Below are 10,771 nucleotides of genomic sequence, written 5' to 3' on the forward strand. Positions count from 1 at the left end.
CGGGACAACCGGCGGGACTGCTGTCGCCCCGAGGCGTCTTACTAGTACAGTAAGTAAGAAAGTAAGTAGGCCTATAAGAAAGTAAGAAGCCCACCTCTTGACGCTGAAACTCAAGTTGCGTTCACACATGACATGACTCAGAGTCAGACAGGAGAATATATTTTGAAATGTGGCGCCGCTGGCGCGAATCTGACCGACGACAGACCGGAGCAGCAAAAGTCAGCAACACCCCCGCAAAGTGAACTACAAAACCCACATTGCATCTCGGTAAATACGCGTTGACGTCAGCAGCCTTGAACACCCTGTGCCTGGCGTCACTCACATCATCATCACATGTGGCCTGGTGGTGCAGGAGATGAGCTGTGGGTGCGCGCTACTAGCGAGCGGCTTAGCGGCAGCAACACCATATCACAAATAACACAACAATCCATTACAGAGACGCTTCTCTCACGCTTAAATCTGGTCTGCCATGCCTCCAAAGAAACCCGCCCCGGCCGCACCGAATAAAAAAACCCAAGAGAAGAAAAAGGAAAAGATTATTGAGGTAAAAAATAAAAAATAAATGACACGAAATAGCACGTTCTTGTTAGCCCTAATGGCCCCAACTCTGTCACTGCTAACCCGAAATAAATAGCTGCTAGGACACACAAGCTAGCTGCTGATAAGCTAACGTTTTACTACCATCTGGTGAATTGTAACTGTGTTCATGTTAATTCGGTAAGTAAGGCCCTTCGATGGCTGACGTTAATTACGCAACGTTTAGCTAATTAGGCGACTGTCAGGGAGCATTTTATTCAACAGTTCTCTTGACAACAGTGCTAGCTTCGCACCGGGTTAGCCAGGTTACTGCTATCGGGCCACGTTTCCTCTCAATCCTCTGGTTTATGCTGTTGTTATCTGCAGCTGGAGCCATCTGCCTGCAGCTCCTGTAAGTCAGTGGTTCTCAAACTTTGAAATGTGAAGGTCTCCCCTTAACTTTGACAGTGTACAAATGGAACCAAATGCACACGCCAGGGTCCATTTGGTTCCATTTGCACACTGTTAAAGTTACAGACTTGTAAGGTTCAATTTAGACCCCCGTAAAAGGAACCGGCAAAGTCCCTGAAATCCAGTTTGAGAACCACTGCTTTCCTGGCAAGTCCCTGAAATCCAGTTTGATAACCACTGCTTTTAAGTCTCAACATATCCTACATTATGGTTTTAATTTACAGTTATTAAAACGTCAATAAAAGCAGTTAAATTTGGTGTTAAAGTCCTAAATACAGAAATTGGATGCCTGAGTTTTTTTTTATTATCTAGTGAACTCCCTAATACCTGGTCAAATACTTTTTTCATTCGAAATGATATTAAATTAAAAATGTTTCACATTTAATTTGCTGAAAACATGCACCCAGCCAGTTAGTATCTGTGACAATGTTGTTAAGCCAGCAATGCTTAGCATGTAATCTTATGAATAGGAATGGACAGATAGACTGGTCTTGGGGTAAGGGTACCATTGTACCAATGGGTTATATTAAATTAAAGTGTATCAGGGACTGTATTAAAATAAGTGTTGAAATAAGCCCATATTATTATAAATGTTTAACCTACATTAGCATAATTGGAGACTATAATGTGGTTTTGTGGCCCAATCTTAGACTTCCCTTGAAGTTTTCAAACTGACAGTAGATTGCTTTAAGAGTTAACACAGTGATTCAAAACAGGCATTTCTCTATGGAGCATAGATTGTGTGGATCACAACATGGTTTTCAAATTGTAGAAAAGTGTAGCCAGCATCTTTATTGTAATCCTGTTTTTCCCACAACAACCTCAAACTAGGCAGACATCATCCTCAGACTCCATTTGACTAATAAAAGCCAGTTATACAAGTTAAGACTGTTGTCACTGTAACTTAACTTTTACATTTTCAGAAAATCAGTTGTCGGATGAAGTACATCAAGTAAAGCAATGTTTCTGCCAGCTCAAATGTGTCAAACTTGACATCATTGACTACTGTCAGTTGTTGTGGATGACACTGGTTTGTTTTTATTTTCAGGACAAGACATTTGGTTTGAAGAACAAGAAAGGTGCCAAGCAGCAGAGATTCATTAAGAATGTTAGCCAGCAGGTCAAATCTGGAGGACCACCCAGGGCGGTCAGTACTATTTCCCTTCCTTTACCTCGCTGTGTCATAGTATAAAACCTCACTTCTGTTTCTGAACTCTGCATAAGAGAACCACTTGATTTTATAATTGATTTCCTTTTCAATAGTCAAGCTAGAAGCTTGCATCGCAGGCAATAAATGGGGAGCTTGTTGATCTGCAGTTTTAGATTTAGATTTTGATTAAGTCAGGGGTCTTCAACAGGGGGTCCGGGACCCCTAGGGGGGCCTCCGAGTTACAACAGGGGGGCCGCCAAATCTTTGTGTGATAGGATCATGTTTTTTCCATTAACCATTTGAACCTTAGCATCCCTATTTTGAGTGGAACATTAGCCAAAAATAGCAGATCTACAAGCTGCGAGGCGTTGTAAGCTTGTAGATCGGCTATTTTTGGCAAAGAGGGAAAAAAAGAGCAGACTAAGTATTTGACAGTTTAAGTGGTTAAATGTCTGAAAATACACAACATGACCGTGCTGTCAAACAAGTCTAAGCTGTCTAAGACATAACACAAGTATTTGACAGTTTAAGTGGTTAAATGTCTGAAAATACACAACATGACCGTGCTGTCAAACAAGTCTAAGCTGTCTATGAACATAACACAATTTTATGCAATATCTATTGGGGGTCCCTGCTTCATTTCTCTCTCAGCTAAGGGGTCCCTGGCCTGAAAACGTTGAAGACCCCTGGATTAAGTTTGTGTGAATGCGTGCCGCTTCACTCCACTGTTCAGCACTGTCCTGGCAGTGTGGTAGAGAAACCCCATAAAGAGAATCCGCACACTTCATCAGATCAAACTCATTCACTGCCAAGCATATTTAACCAAACTACTAACCACTGCCAACATTAACGAGTATCAACGAGCTTCAGCTGGACACACACCACCTCTTTGCAGTGCTCTATGGAATTTGTCTCATTTCTCACCATTGGGTGTGTGCGCTGTGCACGGTCACAGCAAAGACAGCCTAGTGTCGGTAAGAGGAGGGAGGTTCCAGTGTCCACTGAGCTCTGTACCCGGGGAACGGTGCACTGTGCTCGGACACAGTTGACACAGAGTGTCGGAGACAGAGGCTGGGAGGAGGAGAGGGGCGTGCACTTACGGCTCATGACGACACAGTCCGAGAGCCAATGATCAGAGCATCAGAGCCTCATTATGCATCAGACTCAGAGCCTGCGTTTTGCAGGACCACAAAGAAAGCACTGCATGTTGAAAGTTGAGTTTTTTTTGGTGTCATTGAGGCCAGGAAACATTAAAAAAAAACATAAAAAATAGAAAAATGATTTTTTTCATGTCATATCCACTTTAACACTTATTTACTTTCTGGGGCTATGCGATTAAAAAATGTCATACTTACCTCAATACTTCCAAATCCAAATACCTAGTAATACCTACATAGCTATGATTGAGTATGGCTATGGTTTCACACTTGTTGTTTTACATTTTTAAGTGTAGCAACAATAAAAATGGCACATTATATGTAAACAATGCTCTTATTTTACTCACAAAATTTAGTCTACAAGCTCCACAACTTTTATCGTGTGACTATCGTCAGATTCGTCACACAATACATTGTGAGCTTGTAGATCTGCTATTTTCACTGAATGGACGCTAGGGTTCATGTTGTTAAACTGCTATGTTTGTTTCTGTGTAGGCGGGCCTGGAAGTCCCGACCAATAAGAAGGCTGACAAGAAGAAAGAGTTGGATGAATTGAACGAGCTGTTTAAGCCCGTTGTTGCTGCTCAGAAAGTCGCCAAAGGTAATGCATAGCCACACACATTGATCCCTTGTTTGAGGGTGGTAATCTAATTATGCAGATGGCACTCAAAATGACATTGCTCATTTGCCAAATTAAAATGATCCCATAGATTTGCTTTATCAGTGCATTGACCAACCAGTCTGAAGACCAACCAACAGCAGCAACAAGTTTACACACAAGTGTTGGGATCAGAAAATTGGCTAAAGTTGGGAGAAAGGGGATGTGTGGGGGTCAACAAAAAAGGATTTCCATAGTTTTTAGCCTCTTGTTAAAAATAATGTATAAATGACCTGCTCCAAATTAGCTAGATAGCACTGGAGTAGGATAATAATTGTATTTAGTATTTTGGGGCGGGGGCATTGTCAAATGTTAAAAGTATAAAGTATTTGCTTTCATAGCTTGTAAATATATTTTGCCTTATTTGTTTTATCAAATTTCAAATAACCATGTGTATTTCTCTGTCTGTCTACAGGTGTAGACCCAAAGTCGGTGTTGTGTGCATTCTTTAAGCAGGGTCAGTGCACAAAGGGTGACAAGTGCAAATTCAGCCACGACCTTACCCTAGATAGGAAAAGTGAGAAGAGGAGCCTCTATGTGGACGAGAGAGAAGATGAGCAGGAGAAAGGTGGGTGTGGGGGTGGGTGTTAATAGTGTTAGAACAAATTTCAAGACCACTTTTCTAATATGGTAAAAGTATTTGAATTTCCCCCATCAATGATTAATGACAGGCGAAAGTAACTGTCATCATTTATTTGACAAAGTATTTCCATGCTTATCGCTTGAATGCATTTAACATAATTTTTTATTCCGCAACAAGCAAGCATTTGTTCAATGTATTTTTTTAAGCCGCATCACACACACTCAAGGAATATGATATGATTATTGCTTTATCGATTAATTGAGCACAGCCCTAGTTCAGTCCACGGCCGAGTCATACCAAAGACTATAAAATGGTACCCAATGCCTCGCTGCTTGGCACTAAGCATCAAGGGCTGGATGTGGGGCAAGTCCCTGCGATATACTAGCGGCATTGCCGGGGATGTACTTGTGCATCATGTCGCCCTGATGTCACATCATTCTTACCTCATTTCACACAAAAAAACCATTGCTGCAAGTACAAATGTGCAAGAGTAGAAGGCATTATATATGATTAGTAGCAGTGTTAAATGTATTCAAGTGGAAATATTGGCTGTAGACCAGCACACATTTTTTGAAGGAAAGAACCAACATAACGCGTCTCTGTTGAGTTCTTAATATCACAATACGTATGTACGAGTATACGCCAGAGGTGGTAAACACGCACATCCTTTTTATACGAGGAGAAAGGGAAGATGTGTTGTTCAAGCGTTCCTTTGCAAATTTGGAACATAATGTAACTTTAGACTCCAAAAAACAAAGCCCTTTGCTTCAGAAAAGTAATACAAGGGAGAGAAGTGGGTACACTATAGTTACAGTGTACATCGCCTCCATGTAACGGCCCATTACACTGGCTCACTAAAGCGAATCAAAATGAAACGCCTGTACTGTCATTTTAATATAGTTATGTCTCAAAAATATCTCAATAAAATATGCCAATCGATATTCAATACAATGATATTTTATATAAAATATCCCTATTTTTATTCTACAGAAGTGTCTATTCTGTCCAACTGAAGGCTTGTGTTTTGTGTGTTTCAGATTCCATGGAGAATTGGGATGAGAAGAAATTGGAAGAGGTTGTGGCACAAAAGCACGGAGAAGCTGATATTAAGAAAGCCTCCAAGACACAGAAAGTAAGTTCTCCCCGGGACCGGGGTGTAAAATGAGTCACAGTCAGACAGCCACTTAGGGATCTGGGATCTAGACTATCTTTGAGGAAGTCCTGTCCGTCTTCATTATACTATATAATCAAATGATGACACACACAAGGCATATAAAAAATCAAGAGTAATGGAAAGAGAATAACACGTTATTAAACGAAAATAACATGCAGATAGATTTCTCTATTTATTTAATGTAGAGGACAAAGTAATATTAATTGTATATGGAGGGGTGTCACTTTTACTGTTATAGCATGTTTGTTTACATCTATGTTAGCTTCTAAATGAATAAATGTTCAACAATTTAAAGGAATGTGCTGCTTAAGTTCAACCATATTTTATGAAATGTATTTATTTGCTTAATAATTGGTCATTTTGGGATGATCTAATGTCTGTGGAATATACATTTTCAAGCCACAGAAATGCGGATTTGTGTCCTTGGAGCACTTATCTAATGAAGTAATTCAACCTGTGACTTCCTTGCCTTTTTAGGTGTGTAGGCACTTTCTGGAGGCCATAGAGCTCAACAAGTATGGTTGGTTCTGGATATGTCCAGGAGGGGGCGACAACTGCATGTACAGGCATGCCCTGCCACCTGGCTTTGTGCTGAAAAGAGACAAGAAGAAGGACGAGAAAGAGGAGGACAAAATCTCACTGGAAGAACTGATAGAGAATGAGGTAAGGATGCTGGGAGAGGTCATATTTCTTCTGATGTGGATGATCAGGGTAGAAATGCTATAGTTGGAGCTGGATGATCTGATCTAAAGCAATTTGGTACAACTGTAAACATTACATTTCCAACGTTTCCAAAGCGACATACCACAAGTCTAATTCTCAAGAATCTTCTTTATTTGCGAATCATTGTGCTATAAATGTGATTTATAGACCTATTCACCATACCATGAGGGAATAAAAACATATATTATATTTATAGTAAGGGGATTTTATAAGATATTTGGCCAATCTGCAAAGTAAATCGTTACCAAGAAATGTCTTCACCAATGTGTTTCTAAAGGTGTGTAATAATATGTACTAAAAGGTTGAAATTCAACTCCCGGGGGAAACCTCATAAATAAACTGATTTGTGTTTGTGTCCCATTAATTTACTATACAAGAAAATAATACAAAAAATAAATATGCTTTAAGTAGCATGTGAGGGATCAAACTAGTGGTTTTTCATGATGCTGAATCCATTGCAAGCATTTGTTTTGCATGAAAAACATTCCTTGGGTTAAAAACGGACCCACAAAATGATGGTTTAGTGATTAATCATCACTTTTCACAGTTTTGTAGGGGCCATTTGTAGCCCACGGAATGTTTTACGTGCAAAACAAATGCTTGCAATGGATTCAGCATCATGAAAAACCCCTAGTTTGACCCCTCACATGCTACTTAAAGCATATATATTGTTTGTATTTTGTTCCTGTCTAGTAAAGTTAATGGGACACAAATGCAAATCATTTTTTTTATGAGGTTTCCCCCGGGAGTTGAATTTCAACCTTTTAGTACATATTATTACACCTTTAGAAACACATTGGTGAAGAAATTTCTTGGTAACGATTTACTTCGCAGATTTTCTTATGTTCCCCTTACTAATATTGATCACAGTGCACAGAAGTAACAGATAAAGATTACAAACACTGGTTAGGCATGCATTCCCAATTTGCTTCATTCAGCTGGTGCCTGACTTTATGTATACATTATTTCCAATCCAAAATGTCTTTGTCTTTCTGGGCCCCAGCGAGCAGCTTTGGGAGCCAATGTGACTCGTATCACCCTGGAGACATTCCTAGCCTGGAAAAAGAGAAAGAGGCAGGATAAGGTAATTATTTCATGCAATATTAAGTTCATCAGGGCAACATTGTTAGTGGATTTGGATATCTAATGCCAATTGTTATTCACTTTTCATTATGCTGCTGGTGTTAATGGATTTCACTGCACGTGTATAGATCATGCGCTACCAAATGAGCTTTTATTGAAGCCAAGGAATAGCAGAGACTCGCCACTAACTGATGGGTCATGCATGGCTCCGTTGGATGGCAATTAGGAAAGCTGAACTTCTGTATTATGAGCAAGACAAGGGGTTTTGCTAGTTCTTTGCCTTTGTGATCTATTACATTCTTGGCATTAAAGATTACTCAGCTGGTCATCAAATTATTGTCTCAAAAACAAAGATTTGGTTGAACTATTCCTAAAATACGAAATAAAATCTAAGCGGGGAAAAATGGTATGCAGTAGTGTCATATATATATATATATATATATATATATATATATATATATATATATATATATATATATATATATATATAAATTGTACATGCGTGTCTTATTTGTATACACTAAACGTTTCAATGATTTTGATTAACAGGTGGAAAGAGCAATGGAGGATATGGAGAAGAAAAGAGCTGACTTTAAGGCTGGAAGATCACTTGGGGTAGGAAATGTTTGTCCCTTTATGTTGCAGTTATTTTTTACTTTATTAAAGAGAGCAGTCTGTGAAATCTCATCTGTCTTTTGCTGCATTTGTGTGTGTAGGTGAGTGGTCGTGAAGTGTTTGAGTTCCGTCCAGACATGATTGACGAAGATGACGATGAAGCAGACGACACTCGATATGCCAAAGGAGAGGATGAAGAAGATGACTACGAACAGCAGGTAAAACTCTCAGAATCCTAACAGCGTTAGTCTGAGGCTAGTGCATGTACATACAGTATACAGTACATATAGTACCCTCTTAATTGACTGCAGACATTCTCAAAATGTTTATACCATTTCAGACAAATATTAAAAGCCGCCTTGGACAAAGACGGAACAATCCTGTTGGAAGAACACATAACGCTTATGCACACTCTCTCCCCTGTCTGAACTGTATATGAACCCCCCTCCCCAGGTGGAAACTACAGTATTCCAGGACATAGACCTATCCCGTTTTGTACCCCAAGAAGTGGACAACAAAGTGGGTATCACTGTAGCATCTATGGACCGTTTCACCTCAAGGAATAAAAGTCAGCCCACGGCAGAAGACAACGGTGAGAAAGTCTATGATTATTGAGGGACTGATTCTTTTTACACATTCCTAACCTGGCTGCTAGCACGACCATTTGGCCATGACAACTGAGATCTGAGCTGGTTTGCGTACAGTATGTTAGGGCAGGTCACTATGGACTGTTATGCAGGCACAGTATCTTACAATTTAGGCATTGTAAAATGTAGCGTGCAGGGAGTTTGAGAACTGACATCCAATCGAGCCTCTGATCAGGAGTATATCAAACATGCTTGAGTTTTAAAACCTGAATCTGGACACGTGTATGCGATACTGTAATTTGTGGTGCCCAATCTTTCTCATCAAGTGTTCTGTGAAATTCAGTCATTAAATCTGTAACGAAGCTTTTGCTGTCTTAAAGGTCTTGTAGTTATGTAGTATAGTTATGTAGTAAGTTCAAGGTATAATAAAATATGAACTTTCTAATTATTTCCTTTATTCTTCTGTTCTCCCACTCTACAGAGGAGCAGGTGAATGGAGCATGTGGTGGTGAGGAGGCCAACGGGATTTCAGGAGAAGAGGAGGAAGAAGAAGAGGAAGAGGAAGTGCCTGTGGATGAGAACCTCTTCACAGGAGAAGACTTGGACGAACTCGATGAAGAACTGAACACAATGGTTCTGGAGGACTGAGGGGGAGGTGGAAGACAGGACAGACAAATGACAGTAGATCCACTAATTGGACTGACGGACCGAAAAGCAATCTAGACAGTTATCGAGTTCAAAGCGGGGTTTGAATGGTTTTAATATTCAGAGACTCTCTTAATAAAGCCTGATTCTATGAAGATACACAGCTCGTCTGTCCACTCTCTCGCCTATCGCTCTCCTCTCTCCTGTTCATTCACACAGCTTGGTTTCCAGAGTACGTTGAAGCAGAGACTGCCAGGGTTTATTGCCAGTGTCAATATTCTGATTCTATTGTTCACCTGTTTGAAGAGCAAGCTTTCTGTAGAAACACAAATAACCTTTTCTAATCTCATTTGAGATATGGAACACTAGGACTTGAAACATCTTGGTGATAAAAGGAAGAAATTAACATCCCGTCAGATACAGTGGCTTAAATCTTGGAATTAAAAATGTCTTACATTTTGGGACAGATGAATCTTCCTATTCCACCTCAGGCTATTTACTTGCCTTTCTTTTTCTTTAAGTTATTCTTAATACAGCCCCTAATTTAAGAATGCAATATATCAAAGACATTAATCGGTTTGTCAAATTAAGCCCTGTGGATTCAACTTGTTCTGAAAAATTGGTCCACAAACTGCATTTCAAAAGGAAAAGCGGCCAACTGTTTTTGGACCTGCCTTGAAAAGCAGATTAATGCCCTCGGCCTGATTAGACCCGTTTACCCTGGTCCTGGAGAGGTGTTGTTTAATCCCTGTAGGGAACCAAGCTCTGATGTCATCGCCTGCCCAACTGTAAATAATGTTCTCGAGCAAGTTGCCTGCTAAACAATAAAGATCATTGTACATGCTGTGTTGTGTGCCTTGATGTTTGAGTGAAAAAGTATCCATAAATCCATTTTACACTATTGTAAATTATCCATGTTGGTTCACTGTAGTGCCGTTTTCTCAACAATTCTAACGATGCGTAAAATTAATATTAGACGCTGATTATACATACAGCCAACCAGTTGAGGAAATTGAGGCTTTAACCTTTTCACTTTAAATATGAGACCATTGAGCTTTAACCCATTGAGAGGGGAAATCCGGAAACAGTTTTCTGAGAAACTTGTTTCTTTATCACTGGTGCTCAAACCTTTCATGCCAAGAATTATAATCACCCCCAGAATTATTTGGCCACCGATCATCTCAATACTGTTCCAGGGAACCCCAGAAGTAAAACAAATCTTTGCTTTAAAAAAAGTATTTGCATACATTTTCATGATTTTTGAAGCGGTGAAAACCGCTTCCAATGAGTGGCTTTGTGTGTATCACGCCCATATATGGTGATTTTAGTCCAGAATGAACAGGCTTTTTCAAAAACAGAATGTCCGTTTAATTACCATATATGGTGATCTCAGTCCAGAATGAACAGGG

General features: G+C 39.8%; 1 protein-coding gene across 1 annotated transcript; it reads left to right on the forward strand.

The window, feature by feature from the left end:
* The first annotated feature begins 348 nt into the window (after positions 1-348).
* zc3h15 (zinc finger CCCH-type containing 15) lies at positions 349-10,196 on the forward strand. The gene is made up of 11 exons (XM_080740279.1): positions 349-544; positions 2,036-2,134; positions 3,790-3,895; positions 4,368-4,520; positions 5,573-5,667; positions 6,187-6,372; positions 7,436-7,516; positions 8,065-8,130; positions 8,232-8,348; positions 8,584-8,722; positions 9,199-10,196. Exons 1-11 carry the CDS (start codon positions 470-472, stop codon positions 9,363-9,365), a joined length of 1,284 nt encoding a protein of 427 aa, XP_080596405.1. The 5' UTR covers positions 349-469; the 3' UTR covers positions 9,366-10,196.
* Positions 10,197-10,771: the final 575 nt, after the last annotated feature.

Source organism: Nannobrachium achirus (genome assembly GCF_963921795.1).
Source record: "Nannobrachium achirus genome assembly, chromosome: 13".
NCBI lineage: Eukaryota > Metazoa > Chordata > Actinopteri > Myctophiformes > Myctophidae > Nannobrachium > Nannobrachium achirus.